This window comes from Anomaloglossus baeobatrachus, chromosome 4 (assembly GCF_048569485.1).
Source record: "Anomaloglossus baeobatrachus isolate aAnoBae1 chromosome 4, aAnoBae1.hap1, whole genome shotgun sequence".
Classification (NCBI taxonomy): Eukaryota; Metazoa; Chordata; class Amphibia; order Anura; family Aromobatidae; genus Anomaloglossus; species Anomaloglossus baeobatrachus.
The window spans coordinates 363571593-363593226 of NC_134356.1; the positions used below are offsets into that span (position 1 = coordinate 363571593).

The following is a 21634-nucleotide window of genomic DNA, read 5'->3' on the forward strand; positions in this document are numbered from 1 at the left end:
CTGGATAGCAAGCTTAAAACTGAACTGTAAAAGTTTTCTACTACCAAAATGCTTCAAAAGCCACCAAAAATGCTTCTACATGCTGTTTGTAATTCCTGCATTAAAGGGAATCTGTCACCAGGTTTTACTGCCTCTTCTGAGAGCAGCATAATGTAGGCAAGAAGATTCTGACTCCAACAATGTATCACTGAGATTACAGGGTGCAGCCGTTCTGACACAATCAGACTTTTTAGATTTAGTCATGCTGCAGAAACTAGAAAGCTGTCCCATCCACACCAGGCTCTCAACAGAGATTGTACATTGATAATGAGGTGTCAATCAGAGGAGGATGACTGACCTGTGCGTGACTTTGTAGTCTGAGCAATGATTAGGGTACTGCTGCTAAACAAACATAGCAAATAAACAACAGATCAGACCTTGACAAGACAGGCATCCCTGAATTCTATGTTTTAACCCTTGCAGCATGGTGTCTCCAGATTACTTAGCAAAAACCTGCTCACAGATTCCCTTGAAAGAGATTCAAAAGAGGGTTATGAGTTTTGAAGTTTTTTTTTCTTTTCAGCTAGCAATATTGCAATCAAAGAAATCAATTAATAGTATAGGGCCTAAAATTTAACTTTTATTGATGTATAAAACAAGTGTAAAATAGATGCATACACATAGAAATGCATTAAAACATAATAACTACAAAGTGCAGGGGATAAAACAGAATGCTGGTAATTCATAGCTGAGTACTCTAGGTAGACATATATGTGTACAAGGAAAGCATCAGAAGTGGCACTTTGTGGCTGAATGGAATCAAGTAAGCCAAATATGTACATGCTAACACATAGAAAAAAAAAGGTCCTAAACCAAACACCCTATAAGGGATATCTACCAAATATTGTACAAGGAGGCATATCAATAAACTTAAAGTAAAGCTAAAAGAAAAACAATGAATAGATGTCAGCATGCCCGTTCGTCCCGCCGCCCAAACGCACGTTTCGTAGGTACTTCCTCAGGAGACGTGCGGTGGGGAGGAGAGGGATGGCAGGACCAATAAAGTGTGTCAAGACATCATTAGGATGTGATAGCCAATGAAAAATAGAGATACAGACAGAATACGGCACATGCGCCCTCTGTGTGCGATCCACACAGGGGAAGTCTGGAACTCCGAGCAGTGGAATACACTCGTACGTAGCTGTCATAGCGATGGCGCATGCTCATATGCCCTTAAGTAAACGTTACCAAAGGAACAGGGAAAACTAAATGGCATTAAAGTGCCTATGTGTATATACCATAAATGTATGATAGAATCTTTGAATTCATGGGGAATGCAAAAGTTATTGTAAAGAACAAAGTGCTTGGGATGTGAAGTGAATAAATTAGTGCTAATTAACAGTGCATTTATAATTTTAAGATTAAATAAATAGATCAATATACCCAAGTAATATATGCATACATATTGCACTGTGATATTGGTAATCCTAATGTGATGCACATCCATCAAAGGGGTTATGAAATCTCAGCTAACAATGTAGCATCCTACATAGACACCAATAATTTAATTGAAACCGTAATGGAAAAAAACATATCAGTTCACCATTACTGGGGTGGCCATGTGTGGAGAGGGTCAGGAACTAAGCTCTTGTCACACATGATAGATGCCGGTTATATTACATGTGTATATATTACATATACACAGGCTGAGATTCATAGAAGGCTAGCTTTTTAGTTATATACTACAATACTGTGTTATTACAAAATATAGTAAAAGTGATTGAACAACTGCAGATTCAAGTTCTCTAAGGAGATTAAATACAATGGAAAAAAAGTGTTTATTTCTATTTTCACCCAATGAAAATAAAGAAGTAAAAATATACATATTTGGCATTACCACATTAATAAAAGTTTGGTCTCTCAAAATATAAAATTAATTTACCCATGTAGGAAGAGCCATTACAATAGAAAAAAAAATCAAAATGCCAGAATTGCATTTTTTTCAATCACCACTCCTCTGTAAAGACTGCAATAAAATGTTATCAAAACATTGTATTTGTCCCAAATTGATAAAACTGGCAGCTTGCCATTCAAAAAAACAATCCTGTTAGTCGACAGAAAAATAAAAAAATTATGGGCCTCAGAAAATGGTGAAACAAACCAAAATTTTTCTTTTCTACAAACACTTGAATTTTTTTTCACTACTTAAATGTTAAAAAAAAAAACTCTCTGAAAGTTTTGTAATCATAGTGACCATTTTTACTATTTTATATATTTTTCTGCATTTCATCTCTTATAAGTTATTTCCCTTTATTTAGTATACTGTATGGCACAGAGAATGATACAAATCAAACCTACGACTCCTGAAAAAAACAAACCTCATGCAACTATGCTGACATAACAATAAAAAGTTATGGCTCTTGGGAAAAGTGAAGGTAAAAATGCAAAATTAAAAAGAGAAAACTGTCTTTATCCGTGCCGGGTAAAAAAAAAAGCATCCTTTTTACATTCCGTGACGTAAATTGTTCCTTATTGTATAGCATTTTGCCAGACAAAATTAACAAATATTACTATTTGTTTTAGTCTTTAAACAATATTATACTTTTTCAACTTACCTCATATACATTGAACTGTGATTGCCCTCTAGACAACTCTCTGTAGCTTGTTGAGAATTCACCAATGTAATCATGGCTATAAATATAAACATGAAGCGTAAATACACATCATTGAAAGGTAGGCAATTCTTTACAATTATACCACTATATAAGAAAACAATAATTACTGTATAAAAGTCAACAAGCAAAATACATGTAAAGTTTGCGCACAATAAAAATATTATGCACAGGTAAACTTGCACATAAGAACCCAGTAGGGTCCTAATGATTCACATGTCCCCTTCCTTAGTTTTTCTTTTGGGTTCAAATATTCTATGATATATATACAGTACATACATACAGTACATGTCTTACATTTTCTTTAACATACAATATTAAATAAAGTAGATAGCATTATGCGGGCGTCACATGATACGATCTATCGTGCGATCGCACGAGCGATCGTATCCGCCCCCGTCGTTTGTGCGTCACGGGCAAATCGCTGCCTGTGTCGCACAAAGTCATTAAACCCCCGTTACATGTACTTACCTGCTGAGCGACGTCGCTGTGGGCGGCGAACATCCACTTCCTGAAGGGGGTGGGACGTTCGGCGTCACAGCAATGTCACACAGCCGCCGGTCAATAGAAGTGGAGGGGCGGAGATGAGCGGGACGTAAACATCTCGCCCACCTTCTTCCTTCAGCATTGCCGGCGTCCGCAGGTATGCTGCAGTTCATCGTTCCTGGGGTGTCACACAGAGCGATGTGTGCTACCCCGGGTACGATTAACAACCGGCGCAAAGAAAAATAAATGACGTGTAAACGATACACAATTTGTAACAGATTTGCGATCGTTCTGAGACGCTCGTAGGTGTCACACGAAACGACGTCGCAAACAATGCCGGATGTGCGTCACGAAAACCATGACCCCGACGACATATCGAACGATAGATCGTCTCGTGTGACTCACGCATTAGTCCAGACTAGGCATGATGCTTGTCAGAAATGACATATGAAAGCCAAAATATCAACATTATCAAATACAAATACTACATTCCCAGAAATTACATTTTCAAAGATGGTTGTTTTAATGGGAATGGGTGGGGACAGATGTCCTTAGGATTAGATATCTTTGGCAAAGTCATTACCAGCTGATGAAAATGTGTTTAACCCTAGGGCCATAAATTTGTTAAGAAGCGGTAAATTATTAGGTACTTTAAGTGTCTCTTTGGAACTCACAGGCCCAGGAGTGAGCATATATCTAGTGCAAAATAAGGCAGAAGGCAAGCTGGCATCAGTGGAGAGGAGGAATCAACCAAGTGATATAATTTGATCAAATTGTGCCAGTACTTCCTTGTGTTTTTAGTTAGAATATAAGATACTGCTGCCAAATCTCTTCTTATTTTTAGCAAAACTGCTTTGTAAAAATATTCCTAAAATCACTGTATCGTTCCTAACATCCCTGTATTTGCTCCTTGGGAGAGTTATTTGAGGGATGAGCTATTACTAACCACCTAGGTAACTAATACATACATAGCTTTGTATACATGACTCATATTGTGTTATTTGCTACAGTATATTGATTAAAAAGAAAACAAAATAGCTGCCAGTAACCTGATATGGGTTCTCTTTTGAAAAAATGTTGTAAATGGACTGGAAAAAAGGATTTCATTAGGACATAGGTCTTAAAAAGGCTATCTGATCAGAATATATTGATGATCTTTTCTGAAGTGGAGCAGCCACCAATCTAATATGCTGACCCCCACTGAGCACAATATAAAAATATGGAATGGAGTTGTACCATACAGCTGTATTCAATATGGATGGCCTTTTTCAGGTACTGTAAAATGTTCTTATTCAAAAGAATAGATCTGTTCTGTAGTCAGGGCTGTGGAGTCGGAGTCCATTTTGGTGGAACTGGAGTCAGTAAAAAATGGATCGACTCAGAGTCCTAAAATATATAATAAATTGGGTACAGTATTTCAATGAAGTATGTGCTGAATATTCTTTATTGCTAAATGAAGGTCAATGGATACAGGTGGCTGAATTGAAGGAATTCCTTCATCACCCATTTACAGTCACTAAAAAAATGACAAGCTGAAAATTTAACTCCCGGCATTTTCATAAAGGAGTGGAAGAACTTGCTTGTTTTGCCTGTCTCAAAGAGGAGGTTTAATCTCAGATGGCATTGCTGCTTCCATGAAACGGAGAGAGACACACTGCTATTAGAAAATACAATTCTTCTGGCAGCTGTGTATGTGGACCCAAGTCGTCATATATTGCTGGATGATGAACAGCTTACTAAAGGAAAGGAAGCTCTGACTTAGGTAGCGATTAGAATGATTGGGGTACAGGACTGCTAAGAGCAAGAGGAATTGTGAAGTGTTACTGCTGCCATATTTTCAGCATCATCCCATGAGGAGTTTAATTTTGAAAAGTATTTAGACGACATGGAGCAGGCAAAACATTACCCCAGCAAAATGTTTCCATTACTCACAAAGAAGTAGAAGAGTTCCACTGTTCATAAAAACTGACAGTGCATAAGACAATTCCTATATAGCATAAAATTGATAGAGGTGTCGCCCATGTAGTTACCGCATTGCCATCAACCCAAGTTAGTGCAGAGAGGTTGTTCTCTAGCCTTAAAATAATTAAGTCAGATTTGGAGGTCATCTATGAAAGAGGATCTGATTGAGTCGATACTATTTCTCAGAACAAATTCATAGACTGCACAAAAGTTATTAAGTACGTTTTTGTTGAAAATAGTTTTTTCCCAATTACTGCATAGTGTATTTAATAAATTGTAAATATGCAAGTTTTTTGTATTCTAAAGTTGTATTCCAATAAATACACTGCTCAAAAAAATAAAGGGAGCACTAAAATATCACATCCTAGATCTCAATGAATGAAGTATTGCACTTAAAAATCTTTATTCCTTACATAGTGGAATGCGTTTAGAACAATTTAACATAAAAATGATCAATGTACATCAAAAACTAATATCCCATGGTGGTCTGGATTTGGAATGATACTTCAAATCAAAGTGGAAATTCAAATTACAGGTTGATCCAACGTCAGTGGAAATGTCCCAAGACAAGGAAATAACGCTCAGTAGTGTGTGGCCTCCACGTGACTATATGACCATCTTACAATACCTGGGCATGCAACTGATGAAGCGGTGGATGTTTTCCTGTGGGATTTCCTCCCAGACCTGGATTAAAGCATCAGTCAACTCCTGGAGAGTCTCTGGTGCAACATGGGATTTATAGACTAATGAGACATGATGACCCAGATGTGCTCGATTGGATTCAGGTCTGGGGAATGGGCAGGTCAGTCCATAGCATCAATACCTTCATCATGCTGGAACTGTTGACACACTTGAGCGTCATGAGGCCTAGCATATGTCATGCATCAGAAGGAACCCATAGCCCACATTCATATGGTCTCACAATGGGTCTCAGGATCTCATCACGGTATCTAATGGCAGTCAGGGTACCTCTGACTAGCAAAGGAAGGGCTGTGCAGCCCTTCGAAGAAATGCTTCCCCACACCATTAATGACCGACTGCCAAACCGGTCATGCTGGAGGATGTTTCTGACAGCAGAACGTTCTCCACATCACCTCCAGACTCTGCTATGCTGTGACATGTGCTCAGTGTTAACCTGATCTCATCTGTGAACAGTAGTGATGGGCGAACCCCCCTGATGTTTGGGGTCGGGAGCCTCGCCCGAACTTTTAGTAAAGTCCATGTTTGGGGTCGGAGGTAACGCAAACTTGCGTCCAAAACCAGAGCTTGGATTTTATAGTTATGGGATGGGGCGGGGGGTGGTTGTAAAATAAAGAATATAGTGTGAGGTAACGTGGTCGGCTGCGCGGCAGAAGACACGGGATCCAGGCGCCAATGGTCACAGCACACAGTTTATTGCACAAAACCAAATCCAAAACAGCACACAACACGTATTCCGGAATATCCTCCTCCAGAACCAACAAGCCAGATTCAAGAAATGGCTCACATGTGCTTCTTCGGCAGAAGCTTAGGGAGTTGTGTTCACTCCCTCACACTAGGGCCCCACACCCCGGTTCCTGTTTCCTTTTAACCCTCCTTTCAGCCTGCAGGGAAACAGGAATAAACCCTGGAGTGGAGTTGCTTTCTATACATGGAGGGAGCACAACCGGGGCGAGACATACCGGCCGTCATAGACAACCCCGGTCACAGTCTCACATACCCCCCCCTCAGTTCAAGCGTGCGGGGTTGAACTACCGCCATCAAACACGGGCCGCGGGACAAGGCATCAGCGTTGCCCTGCAACCTTCCGGCCCGGTGTTCAACCGTAAACCAGAAGTTCTGTAGAGAAAGGAACCACCGGGTAACCCGGGCATTCCGTTCCTTGGCGGACCTCATCCAGACCAGCGGAGAGTGATCAGTCACCAAGCGAAACTGCCGTCCCAGCAGGTAATAGCGTAGGGATTCCAAGGCCCACTTGATCGCCAGGCACTCCTTCTCCACTACGCTATAATTCCGCTCGGGAGGGGTGAGCTTCCTACTTAAGAAGGTGACGGGGTGTTCCTCCCCCTGAACCACCTGAGACAGCACTGCGCCCAGGCCGACCTCAGAGGCGTCAGTCTGTACTACGAACTCCTTCCGGAAATCAGGGTTGACCAGAACGGGCTGTCCGCACAGGACCCCCTTCAGGGCCCGGAAGGAGTCCTCGGCCTGCGGAGTCCAGCGCACCATGACGGACTTCCTGCCTTTGAGAAGGTCAGTCAAGGGGGCTGATAGTCCCGCAAAATTTTTAACAAACCTCCTGTAGTACCCCACGATACCCAGGAAGGCCCTAACCTGCTCCGTGGTCAAGGGTCTAGGCCACTTCTGGATCGCTTCAACTTTGTTAATTTGGGGCTTAATCACTCCTTGGCCTATTACGTAGCCCAAGTAGCGGGCCTCCGTGAGCCCCAACGCACATTTCTTGGGATTGGCTTTCAATCCAGCTGTTCGGAGCACGTTCACCACCGCTTGTACCTCTTCCAAGTGGGTCTGCCACTCGGAGCTGTAAATAATGATGTCGTCAAGGTACGCTGATGCATACGCCTAGTGGGGTTCCATCACCAAGTCCATCAACCTCTGGAACGTGGCTGGAGCGCCATGTAACCCAAAAGGCAAAACAACATAGTGGAAGAGACCCTCCGGCGTAACAAAAGCGGTTTTCTCCTTGGCGGACTCCGTCAGTGGCACCTGCCAGTACCCCTTGGTCAGGTCGAGCGTGGTGAAATATCGCGCCTGTCCCAGCCTATCAATCAGCTCATCCACCCGGGGCATGGGGTAGAGATCGAACTTGGATATTTCATTCAATCTCCTAAAGTCATTTCAGAACCTTAAGGAGCCATCGAGTTTTGGTATTAGGACAATGGGACTAGCCCATTCACTTCGGGATTTTTCGATGACCCCCAGGCGTAGCATTGTCTTCACTTCCTCTGATATGGCTTGTCTTCGAGCCTCCGGCACCCAGTATGGCTTCAGGCGTACCTTCAGGTGAGGCTCGGTGACAATGTCATGCCGTATCAGACTGGTCCTACCAGGCAGTTCGGAGAAGACATCGGGGTTCTGCTGAACCAGCCTTCTGGCCTCTCGCCTCTGTTGCTTGGTGAGGGCTTCTCCAATCCTTACTTCCGGTTCGTCCTCTCCGGAAGTCGCTGGAGCCGGATTTGAACGACCCGAAGAGGAGAGAGATGGGGGAAAATCAACCATCAGGCTTTCCCGTTCCTGCCAAGGTTTTAACAGGTTGACATGATATATTTGTTCAGGTTTCCGCCTACCGGGCTGCAATACCTTATAGTTGACCGCCCCGATTCTTTCCTTTATCTCGTAGGGGCCTTGCCACTGAGCCAGGAATTTACTCTCTGCCGTGGGGACCAACACCAACACCCGATCCCCGGGGTTAAAGGTCCGCACGGTGGCTTGTCTATTGTAGCGGCCGCTCTGCGCGACCTGAGCCTCCTGTAAATGCTCCTTCACAATTGGCATGACCGCGCTTATGCGGTTCTACATTCCTAAAATGTGTTCAATCACCCTTTTATGGGGGGTGGACTCCTGCTCCCATGTTTCCTTTGCCAGGTCCAACAATCCCCGGGGATGTCGCCCGTATAACAGCTCAAAAGGCGAAAACCCCGTGGATGCCTGTGGCACCTCTCGGATGGCAAACATCAAATAGGGAAGCATCATATCCCAGTCTTTCCCGTCTTTGGAAATCACCCTTTTTAGCATGGTTTTCAGGGTTTTATTGAATCGCTCCACTAAACCGTCCGTTTGAGGATGATACACAGACGTACGCAACTGCTTGATCTGGAGTAGCCGGCATAGCTCTTTGGTCACTTTAGACATGAATGGGGTCCCCTGATTCGTAAGAATCTCCTTGGGCAACCCCACCCGGCAGAACACAGCAAACAACTCTCGAGCTATAAGCTTCGCTGCAGTATGACTGAGAGGTATCGCCTCTGGATACCAGGTGGCATAGTCGATGATCACTAGGATGTGTTGGTGCCCTCGAGTGGACTTTACAAGGGGCCCCACCAGATCCATCCCTATCCGTTCAAAAGGGACTTCTATAATGGGTAACGGTACCAACGGACTGCGAAAGTGGGCCAGGGGTGCGGTAAGCTGACACTCCGGGCAGGTTTCGCAGAACCGTTTTACCTCCCCAAAGACCCCGGGCCAATAGAACCTTTGCAATATTCGCTCCTGTGTTTTCTTGGCCCCTAGGTGGCCACTCATCAGGTGTTTATGAGCCAAGTCGAGGACCCGCCGGCGATACGGCTGGGGCACCACCAACTGCTCTACCACCACGCCCCGTATTTCATCTACCTGGTAGAGCAGGTCCTGCTTAAGAGCGAAATGGGGGTACCTTACCTGGGCACCGGGCACCTGTGCCACCCCGTCAACCACTGTCACCTGTCCCCGGGCATGTATTAATGTAGGGTCCTGGAGTTGGGCTGTCCCAAATGTATCCGGGGACGCCTCCAACTCCGGGATGGGCTCGACCATCTCAGCCTCTCCTGCCAATACCTCTAGGGGTGACCTATCGGGTTCACATTCTGTCCCTATCATGGGGAGCCCTAGAGTAGGCGTCCCGGATTCGGGATTGTCGGGCTCAGGTCCCGGGCTGTCCAATACCTGAGGGGACTTAGAAGGTCCCTTCCATAGAGTCCAAAAATACGGCAGATCCCTTCCTAGGATCATGTCGTAGGGAAGAGTGTTCATAAGTCCCACCTCATGTTGCACTTGACCGCAGGGTGCTGTGATGGTGACAACCCCCCGTGGGATAGTCTCGGCGGTCCCCATGTATGCAAACCACCCCCACTGTACGTCCTGTGGCCTTTACTTCAGCCATTATGGTTGATCGCACAAGGGTCACTAAGCTTCCGGAATCCAACAAACCTGTAACCGGACATCAATTCACCTGTATTTGGCACAAGTGGGGCTCAGTCTCCGGGGAGACAAGGTCCACGGTACACACCACCTGAGCATACATTGAACCCCGCCAGGTAACCCCACAATCCATGGGCTCCGTGGTGAGTGGACACTGGGCTTCCATATGTCCCACCCGCTGGCACCGCCAACATCTAATAGGGAAGGAAATCCCCTTGACGAGTTGTCGTTTAGGGTACATAGCCTTCCGGACCTCAGGGACGGCGGGCGGGCCGGTAGCGGACTCCCGCACCGGTGTCAGCGGTGAGTCCTTGGCCCGAAGCTTGGAGGGGCCGGACCGACGGGCAACACGCAAAGTCTCAGTGTCCCGTATCAAGTCCTGCGTAGCCACATGCTGCTCCACCAGGCACACTAATTGGTCCAGGGTACTTGGGTCGCCCTGTCCTACCCACCGTTGAATGGTGACGGGTAAAGTGCGCACAAAGCTACCCTCTCCACCATTTGCGCAGGGCTCAGAGTGTCAGGCTGCAACCACTTCTTTACCAGATGCAACAAGTCATAGGCCTGGGAGCTTACGGGTTTGACTTCCTCATAGAACCACTGATTTACCCGCTGAGCCCGTACATAAGTATTCACCCGCAACCGAGCAAGAATTTCGGCTTTCAGGGTCTCATATTCTATGGCGTCCTCGGTACAGAGGTCCAGGTACGCTTTTTGGGGCTCCCCCGTCAGATAGGGCGACAATACCTCAGCCCACTGGGGGGTCGGCAGCTTCTCCCGCTCGGCCACCCGCCCAAACAGCCAGTAACGCTTCCACATCATCCCCCGGTGTCATCTTTTGCAACGCTTGTCTCACCGCCTTCCGGACGCTGCCGTCGTCACCCGGTCCCGGGGTTGTTGCTGCCGGTCCGGCACAGATCGACTTGGTCAGGAGGACCATCTGTTCTTGGTGCCTTTGCTCCTGCAATTGCAAGGAGTGCTGGTGCTGTTGACGATCCAACGACCGGACCAGGTGTGCATTGGTCCGTTGATGCTGTGCATTAGCCTGAGCCAGCTGCTTTAGTATGTCCTCCATGTCGCCGCCGGGTTTGGGCTGTAGTGTAGCCGCTCGAATCCAGGACATGCGCTACTGGGTCACCAGGAATGGATGCTACACCTCACCGGGCTGACATGCCCGCATTCTCCACCATCTGTGAGGTAACGTGGTCGGCTGCGCGGCAGAAGACACGGGATCCAGGCGCCAATGGTCACAGCACACAGTTTATTGCACAAAACCAAATCCAAAACAGCACACAACACGTATTCCGGAATATCCTCCTCCAGAACCAACAAGCCAGATTCCAGAAATGGCTCACATGTGCTTCTTCGGCAGAAGCTTAGGGAGTTGTGTTCACTCCCTCACACTAGGGCCCCACACCCCGGTTCCTGTTTCCTTTTAACCCTCCTTTCAGCCTGCAGGGAAACAGGAATAAACCCTGGAGTGGAGTTGCTTTCTATACATGGAGGGAGCACAACCGGGGCGAGACGTACCGGCCGTCATAGACAACCCCGGTCACAGTCTCACAATAGTTAATAATAAACATTGTCATTATACTTACAGGTCCCGCAACGTGTCCTGCTGACCCGCTCAGCTGCTGTCTCCTGGGTCCGATTATTATCTTCTGTTGGGATTCACTGCACTGCTCGTCACTCGGCAGTCTTGGGCTGTTTTCGGCTGTGATCGTGGTGATGTCAGGGTTCACCCAAGTCCATGGCTTAGCCATGGACTCGATTGAACTTTGACTGTCACTGTCAGCCTGCTTCTCACTCTGTAGAGATGCTTGTCTGTACAGAGCGATGAAGCAGACCTGACATTGCTCTAGCCCTGTGGACTACATCGGACTAAGGATATTTTTATAATAAAGATGGAGTCTTTAAATGTTTTTTTTTTGTTTTATTTCTAATAATCCGCAGATAAAGTGGATAGCTACGGGCTGCCACCCCCATCTGCCTTGCTTTACCTTGGCTGGCAATCAAAATAAAGGGAAGGCCATTAATTTTTTTTTTCATTATTTAAAAAAATAATTAAAAAAAAAATGTGTGGGCTCCCGCCGCATTTTGAACATCAGTCAGCTAAAACCAGGCAGCTCGGGGCTGAGATTCTCAGTGTGGCAAGGCCCAAGCGTTCTGGGCCACCCATGCTAAAAACCGCAGCCCGCAGCCATCCCTGGAAATGACACATTGTTTTTAGTGCCATTTCCAGGCGCTTTACCCAGCTCGTCCAGCGGTCCTTATGATGCTGGCACGCTGGGTAATAAAGGGGTTAATACCAGCTTGCATTCTCAGCTGGTACTAAGTCCGAAATTCATGGTGTCACGCCAAATTAGACATGGTCACCATAAATTGCTTAGTAAACAGTAAAAAAACCACAACACATAGAAAACATTTTTTTTTATTCTAAATAAAACAAAAACAAATTGACTCCATCTTCAATATAAAGAAAATCCTTAGTCCGACGTAGTCCACAGGATGAGCAATGTCAGCTCTGCTTCATCGCTCTGTACAGACAAGTGTCTACACAGAGCGAGAAGAAGGGAGAGCAATGTCACCTCTGCTTCATCACTCAGTACAAACAAGTGTCTCTACAGAGCGAGAAGCAGGCTGACAGTGAGGGTATGATTGCACTTGCATGTGACTCCTGTGAGTCTCAAATCGGTATCACCCAGCACAATGCACACTCTGACAGGAGCTTTTCAGCTGCATGGAAATACATGCAGCCGACTCGCTCCTGTCAGGAGAGTGTGCGCCATGCTGGGTGATACCGATGCAAGACTAGCACCGTAACAGTCAAAGTTCAATCGAGTCCATGGCTAAGCCATGGACTGGGGTGAACCCTGATGTCACCACGAACACGGCCGAAAACAGCCGAAGACTGCCAAGTGACGAGTGCAGTGTAGTGAATACCGCCGGAAGTTAATGATCGGACCCGGAAACAGAAGCAGCCAGGAGACAGCAGCTGAGTGGGTCTGCAGGACACGTCACGGGACCGGTAAGTATAATCATAATGCTTTTTACTAATGTGCTTTTTTTTTACAACCCCTTGTCTCGAACTGGACCCGAACTGTAACACGAGTTTCCCAGGAAAACTCGTGTTCGGTACCATGTGCAGGAACACTAGGTGTTCGGTACGGACCTCGAACTATATAGTTCGGGTTCGCCCATCACTAGTGAAGAGCACAGGGCGCCAATATCGAATCTGCCAATACTGGTGTTCTCTGGCAAATGCCAATCACCTTCACGGTGTTGGGCTGCAGGGCAATTGGCATTTGTGGACACGGCGTATATTTCTGACAGTTTGAGCAGACACATGGATATTAGTACCTGCTGGAGATCATTATGCAGGGCTCTGGCACTGCTCCTCCTGTTCCTCTTTGCACAAAGTAGGAGGTAGTGGTGCTGCTGCTGGGTTACTGTACACCTACGGCCCCCTCCACATCTCTTGGTGTACTGGCTTGTCTCCTAGTATCCGCTTTATCCGGTCGACACTGTGCTGACAGACACAGCTAACCTTTTTGTCACAGCTTACATTGATGCACCATCCTGGATGAGCTGATGGACTATTTCTGCAACCTCTGTGAGTTGTAAACTTCGCCTCATGCTACCTCTAGGGGTGAGAGCAATGACAAAATGCAAAAGTGACCAAAACAACAGCCAAAAAGGATGAGAGCAGAGAAATGGTTTGTGGTCACCACCTAAAGAATCACACCTTTATAGGGGTTGTCTTGCTAATTGCCAATCATGTCTACCTTTTGTCTGCTTCATTTGCACAACAGCAGGAGAAATTGATTCCCAATCAGTGTTGCGGTATAACTGGACAGGTTGATTTCACAGACCTGTGATTCACTTGGCGTTACGTTGTATTATTTAAGTGTTCCCGTTTTTTTGAGCAGTGTATATTTTATATAAATAGCTTGATTATTATATGATAATAATGATTAAAAGTTTAATGTTACCATTTTACTATAGTAAATTTATCCCTTAAACACGAGCCATGTATGAGGGTGTCGGAGTCGTCAAGTCGGCGCTAGAGTCAGGAAAATTGAGAAGTTGGAGGTTTGGCTTACCAAATCCACAGCCCTGCCTATTATACTTGACAGTGGCTGCTACAGATTAAATGGCGCTGCACAGTAAAACTCTGTTCCATGTGTTTATAAATGGCCACCTTCAGAACTGGTATCAGCTGATTGGTGGGAGATTTGTATATCAGGGTTATTAATATATTGGTCGGGTGCCCTAGATCATCAATATATTTTGAGTGGACAACCTCCTTAAGTATATTTGTTTTGACCAATCCATGAGCTGATATATTCCTGTAGACAAATACATTTCACAACAAAGAAAAATATAGATGCTGACATTAAAGGGAGAAGCATGTTGTAATTTATCCCTAGATGTTTTATAGAATGTAATCAAATGGGTGCAATGTAATAAAAGGCTGGGTTCAGGTTTGTAATAAATGGAGTAGATTGCTGCACATATTGCCATGTGATGGGCTGTACTGCCATTGATAAGAGCTTGAATATTATAGTAGTTCCTTAGGGAAGAGGAGACGCTGCAACTTACTCTTATTCTATCCTATTTTCTATTATTTTAAGAAAAGTATGCTTTAATTCACGACTGCATGAAGGCACATACTGTATGTTTGTTAATTACAATACTGTATAGGTAAAATATATCTTTGTACTGTGTTAGCCAGTAGAGATAAAAAACAGTTCGTTTAAAAGACCTGAAGTCCTCAGTGGTTGATACCTTTTAATGGCTAACTGAAAAGATGGTAATGATAACAAGCTTTCGAGACTACTCAGGTAGTAGTGGAGTAGTCTCGAAAGCTTGCTATTATTACCATCTTTACAGTTAGCCATTAAAAGGTATCAACCACTGAGGACTCTCAGTTCTTTTAAACAAACTTTTTTTTGTTAATTACAAAGCATCATTCACCAATGTCACAGATCCACCTTCAAAAAATATTTATTTTTTCAATTTAATACTTCAGGTTTTACAGATGTGTAGTAGAAATGTGAAAATAAGGTTAAGATACAAAAACAAAACACAAATAGAAGTTTTCGAAACTGTTTTAAATAAAGTGCATGATAGTTTAAATTACTATTTTTTTTGGATCATCCACACGATATGAATGGAATCACTGGAGATTTAACAGCCATAACCACCGATCATGAGAACAGACTGAGGCATGGATAACACATCTCCACACAACTCCATATGGGAGATATGGGAAAAGCCGAGTGCCCTCACTAAATGGACAAACGGATAACCAACAGTGAAGCCTCATTTTTCAAAATAATGATCAAGTGAAACGTGTAATGTAGCATGTGTAAAATGAGGAGTTGTTCCAGTCAGAGCACAGAAAACATTTTGCTTAGCAGGTTTAGAATCTCGATACTTAAGTAAAAGATGCCAACACTGCAGAGTCAACAGCTGTTCATCTTTTTTACACACACTTATTTATGTTCTTGTATTAGGTTGATAGGCTTCACCAAGATAAATCTACAGCCTTTAGAAAATTGCTGACCCAAATACACATAAAAAGGCTGTTGTAAATTGCCATTCATTAGGGCTTTTCAAAGATTGATACTTTATATTAAATGGCTACAGAAAGTCTGTATAGTCCTTTTCTCATGTCATGTTAAAGTTTACAAGAGTAACGTTATGTTCACGCTTACTTATTCGGCATTCTTAGTGTATAATGGCTTTTATGTCTGTATACATATACTAACCTGTATTAATAAAAAGTGATTATATTAGTTTATGGCATTAGTATTTCTTTAATATAATATCAGACCTTATAGCAAGGGACCCCAACATGTGGCTTGTGGGCAGCCCGTGATGTGTGGCTCACAACCGTCCACCAGCTGGGTGCATAAGTAACAGGTGTACCAAACAGCTATGAAGATAAGGGCTCCAGATGGTGAATTGTGTGTGTAGCCCCACATAGAAGAGCAGAGCTGAATGGGTGTAAGGTAGGAACCCTTGGATCTTGGTATACAGCCTTGCTGTGATTTCTGTGGAAAAGCTTTGGCTGTCATTCTACTGGTAATGGGGGCTCTGGGTGAGCTGGATATGACTCGCAACCCTCTCTCAAAGCTGAATGTGGCTCTCATGGTGAGACAGGTAGGGGACCTCTGCCTTATAGTGTGGAAAACATATGATACCTTGCTAGACTGTTATAAGTTCAGAATCAAGACCAATAAAAAAAAACTAATACCCACGGCTAGTTATGCCAATGCAGAGGGGAGTCAGCTATATATTGCACTTATTTTCTTTAAATGTAGTTGTGCCATGAAGACAAGACCTTTTCCTATGTCCAATTAGAACTTATGGGTATTATACAGCTCGATTTGCTCAATTGCCCCCACCCCTATAAACCCTAACAAAACACACACAAACCTTCCCACTCTATAAGTCAGAATGAAGAAATACACTTATTTAAATGAATACAATTCTCCTACAGCGTCCAATGAAGGACAAATGCATGACTACCTGTCAAGATCAGCTTAAAACCAAGAGTGATGAGAGCCGAAGTTTGAAAAAGGATGTTCCTGATGGGACAGCCCCCTTAAGTTCTAGACTATTCCATTTCCATCACTCAAATTCAGTAAATGGTAATATATGCATGACAAAATACAAGATGTTATAAAAAAAAATTAAATACTATACCTTCCATCTCTGTCCCAATCATAGACTTCCACCTTAATTGTTCTGTCAACAGAAAAAAAGGACATAGGTAAACAGAGATCGCAGTGCTCCAAAATACTGCATACTCAGAACATAAAGAGAATTGGTGTTTCAAGTACATAAACTAGGAGTAAAAGCCATTTTAATGCTATTACTATTATGAATGAAAATGTTTGACTACAAGTGGAAATCAAAATTCTAACTCAAAAATAGTCATAGATAAAAGCTCTCTCTCTTCTCTATTGCTATATTTTCATTAGCTGCAAATGCAATTACAGTCATGTCATACAGCACCATAAAAATATTTGAAACTAAAAAGCATCCCTTGGTAACATATTTATTGAGAAATGTGATTGATTAGGAGGATAAAAAAAAGGAAAAACATTTTTTCAGTATAGTTAAAAGGGAACCTGTCACCAGGGCCAGCACCTGTAAGTCCTCATTGTACAACATTCTAGAATGCTGTATACATGACTCCAAGCCACTCTGCAAGGCAAAAAAGAACCGCTTTTACCATATTCACCTACAGGGCGGTCTGATCCAATGGGCACCGCCTCTCTTCTTATATGATTCTGCACAGGTGCACCTTTCTCTGCCCTGCCGAGGGCAGAGTATGGTATTGTAGTGCACATGCACTGATGCTCTTTGGCCTTTCCCCGTGCATTCGCATTATAGTACTTTGTTCTGCCCTCGGCAGGGCAGAGGGAAGTATGCTTGAGGAGGAGCGCAATGGAAGACACTGTTTGAATGAAATATGATGAGTCATCCACACGATGCAAGAAGAAGGACAGCTATCCCAAGAAGAAAGGAGGCACCGGATTAAGACTAGTGACGCCCCATGGACTGAAACACCCTGAAGTTTAGAATAATATAAGACCTTTTTTTTGCTTTGCAAAGCGGATTGGGGATATACATACTGCATTGTAGAATGCTGAATATCAGGAGGGCTTACAGATGCTGATCCTACTTTGCAAGGAAAAAAAACCTGGTGACAAGTTCCCTTTAAAGGAGTTGTCACATCATAAAATATATATTTATTTAAGCAAAAAATGTATACGGTAAATAAATATTTTTGCAATTTACAGCTATTAAATGGTATGCTCCATTAACAAAAATAACCACCTTTGATCTTCTGTAATAGGGCCCCTGGCACTATGCAAGTGAGTTTTATTTCAAAAGGGCTACACTTGCACAGTTCCATTCCACCTAAAAAAAAAAATTCCCATTTACATACAAAGCATAGTGAGACGCTGCCTGCACTCACACAGGTCTGGCAGTGTACGGAGGATCCAGGATGCTGTAGAGCATGTGCAATAGTTGCATACACACTCCCCAGCTCACACAGGTCTGGCAGCGCGTGGAATATCCAGAATGTTGGGGAGCATGTGCAGTGATTGGAAACAAACTCTTCGTACTCAAACAGGTCTGACAGGGTGCGGAGTTTCCAGAATGCTGAGGGGCGTGTGCAGTGATTGCAAACACACTCTCTGCGCTCACTCAGGTCTGACAGTGTGTGGAGGATCCACAATGCTGGGGAGCAGGTGCAGTGATTTCATACACAGGGTTTACACGGGTCTGACAGCACATGGAGGATTCAAAATGGTAGGAGTATGTGCAGTGATTGCAGACACACTCCCTGAGCTCACATAGGTCTGACAGCGTTCGCAGGATCCAGAATGCTGGAGAGTAGCTGCAATGATTGTAGACACACTCGCCATGCTCACGCAGTTGAAGCAGAAAAATCTTAACCAGCTGTCAGACCTGTGTGAGTGCAGGGAGTGTGTCTGCAATCACTGTACAAACTCCCCAGAATTCTGAATCCTTAGCACGCTACCAGACCTGTGCGAGTGTGGGCGGCGTCTCTGCAATCACTGCACCTGCTTCCCAGCATTGTGGATCCTCCGCTCGCTGCCAGACCTGTATAATTTTAAAAGCTGTAAATTACAAAGATATTTATTTACATATTTCCAGTTTAATTAAATTCATCTTGTATTGTGGGAATACCCCTTTAAATTAATCTGTTCCGTCACCTAATATTTATTTGCAGACAAACAATAAATTAGCATTCAAATGGATTTAAAAACATTGCAAATCAAAATCAGTCCATGAATCATAAGTAAAGCAAGGTTTTTTGGCTAACTTACTGTAGTTATGTAGAATTACACGCAGATATTCCCTCCTGTGATGTTTTTTTAAGCTCTCAAAGCTTAATAGTAATTTGTCATATTTCCTATGAATTTCATTTTTTCGGGATAATAAAATGTACTGAAGGCTGTGCTAATACTGCAAAATCAACCAAACTTACGATGATCACAGTCTGGTTCAGATGAAACATAGGAAGGCTGATTGTTGCAGCCACAGCGTAGGACCTAAAATGTGGCTTAGTTGCAGCTGTCTAAATCTGACTTTATATTTAAAACTGACATTACGATACTGTTGTCATACAATTTTGAAAGACTACGAGTTTAAATTCAGTTTGTTTTAACGAAAAGAAAAAAGCAGGGTGGGAAAAAAGGGTAATAAAAAGTACAGGTGCTATAGACCAGACTTTAGAAGACCATATTCTTTAAAAGAAAGGGTTGAGGTTTCACCAGGCTGCCCGACTACATGTTTAAGGAACAAGAAGGAGCAGTTTACCACTTAAACTTCATTAATGTAGACAAAATAATTAGACGATGCCACAAATCTATTACAATGGCGCAAGCTTTTTCATAGATTTGGCACACCTTTGACTTTTCTTATACTACCTCTTTTGGGGTGAACTTTATGTCAGTAATTTGTAAAAAAAAAATGACTCTAGGATACCACATCTCCTTTTCTAACGTGTTGCAAACAGATTGGTGTTCCTTATAGCGTAATCATGCAAAGCAGACTAAAGCCAATGACCCTAAGAATTTTGTGAACAATATCCTTTAGTAAAAACCATAACATTTAGCACCAAAAAAAGTGCCCATAGATTTACAACTCTAGAACAGGTTTAAATAAAATGAAAAAATCATTATTCAGAGCAGCAGTTGAAATAACTAAAAAAAAAAAAGATCTGCGCACTTTTTACCTGGCAACAGGACCTCTTTAAACTTCACCAAGAAAAGATAAAGTGGCACATTTAATTGCTGTGAAATGTCAATTAATTTTTATTTGGAACCTCAATTTCCAAAAAACTGTGTAAAATATAAAGAAAACAGGAATGCAATAATTGGAAAATTTCTAACACAACAAACCATAGAACACATTTCCGAAATTGAAAGTTAGACATTTTTCCATTTTATTTGAGAAAACTGACTTATTCAGAAATTGATGGCAGCAATAAATCTGAAAAAAAGCATTGCTGCCATCAACTGGGTTAAAAAAGCTAAAACAAATAAGTCCTACTAATGAAAAACAGTTAGAGGGTCAATTTTATATGGCATTGCAACGTTTGTTTCAGAGAAGGTCTTGCATATTTCAGCGTGTAAAAGCTAAACCACAAGCTGCATCCATCACAAAAGCATGGCTTCACAGAACAGCTCGGGTGCCTGCAGTCTAGACCTTTGAACAATAAAAAAAACCATTTGGTGCATTATGAAACAAAAATGTGGCCAATGAGACCCAGGACTGTTAAGCACTCAGAATCAGCCAAAAAAGGGACAATATTCCTCTCCAAAAACTCCAGTAACTGGTCTCCTCATTCTCACTTTCATTTACAAGCTGTTGTAAAAAGAAGAGAAGATGCTACAAAATGGTAGACATGGCTCTGTCCCAACTTCTTTGAGATGTGTTGTTGCCATCAATTTCTAAAATAGTTACATTTTTTTAAGTGAAATGGAAAAATGCTGAACTTTCAATTTCTGATCTGTATTCTGTGCTCTGGGGCTAATAAAATAAGGGTATAAGAGATTTCCACATCATTGCATTATTGTTTTCTTCACATAGCGTCCCACCTTTTTGGCATTGTGATTGTATAAAAATGATTTTAAACTCAGAAATTTTGGCCTACTGAAAAGTATGTACAGAACATGCACTGAATACTTGGTCAGGGCTCCTTTTGCATGAATTACTGCATCAATGTGGCGTGGCATGGAGGCGATCAGCCTGTGGCACCTTTTTCTACAACACTTTTTCCTTCCACTCAATTTTCCATTAATATGCTTTGATACAGCATTCTGTGAACAGCCAGCTTTTTTAGCAATGACCTTTTGTGGCTTACCCTCCTTATGGAGTGTGTCAATGACTGCCTTCTGGACATCTGTCAAGTCAGTTGTCTTCCCCATGATTGTGTAGCCTACTGAACCAGGCAAAGGGACCATTTTAAACGTTTAGGAAGCCTTTCCAGGTGTTTTGTGGTAATTATTCTAATTTTCTGAGATAATGACGTTTGGATTTTTTATTGGCTCTAAGCAGTAATCAACAACATTAACAGACATAAACACTTGGAATATATCACTCTGTTTGTAATGGCTATATAATATATGCATTTCCCTTCTTGTATTGAATTACTGAAATTAATTAACTTTTTGCTGATATTCTAATTTATTGAGATGTATTTGTATATATATGTAACATAGGGATGCCAAAAGAAACACATTCTGGCAAACATTCCTTGATAGATTTTTAAACTAATTAACAGCGGATTTGGGGCTGTGGAAAACTGCAGGAAATGCTTCTATGCGTCATTTTAACCCCTTCACGACCGGCTGATTTTTCGCTTTCCGTTTTTTTTTTCCGCCTATCTTTTTCAGAAAGACGTAACTTTTTTATTTTTCAGTCAATATGGTCATGTGAGGGCTCATTTTTTGAGGAATGAGCTGCACTTTTAAATGAAACCATAAGTTTTACCATATAGTGTACTGGAAAACGGCAAAAAAATTCCAAATGCAGAAAAATTGCAAAAAAAGTGTGACAGCACTATAGTTTTTGAGATATTATAT

General features: G+C 42.9%; 1 protein-coding gene across 1 annotated transcript in view; it reads right to left on the minus strand.

Moving 5' to 3' along the window:
• Positions 1-21634, minus strand: part of CPNE8 (copine 8) — a 406483-nt gene that overhangs the window by 91165 nt on the left and 293684 nt on the right. The window contains exons 10-11 of the mRNA XM_075345128.1: positions 16710-16751; positions 2595-2670 (exon numbers count right to left, since the gene is read on the minus strand). Of these exons, the coding sequence (XP_075201243.1) occupies positions 2595-2670; positions 16710-16751 (118 nt within the window). The remainder of the gene's footprint in view (positions 1-2594; positions 2671-16709; positions 16752-21634) is intronic.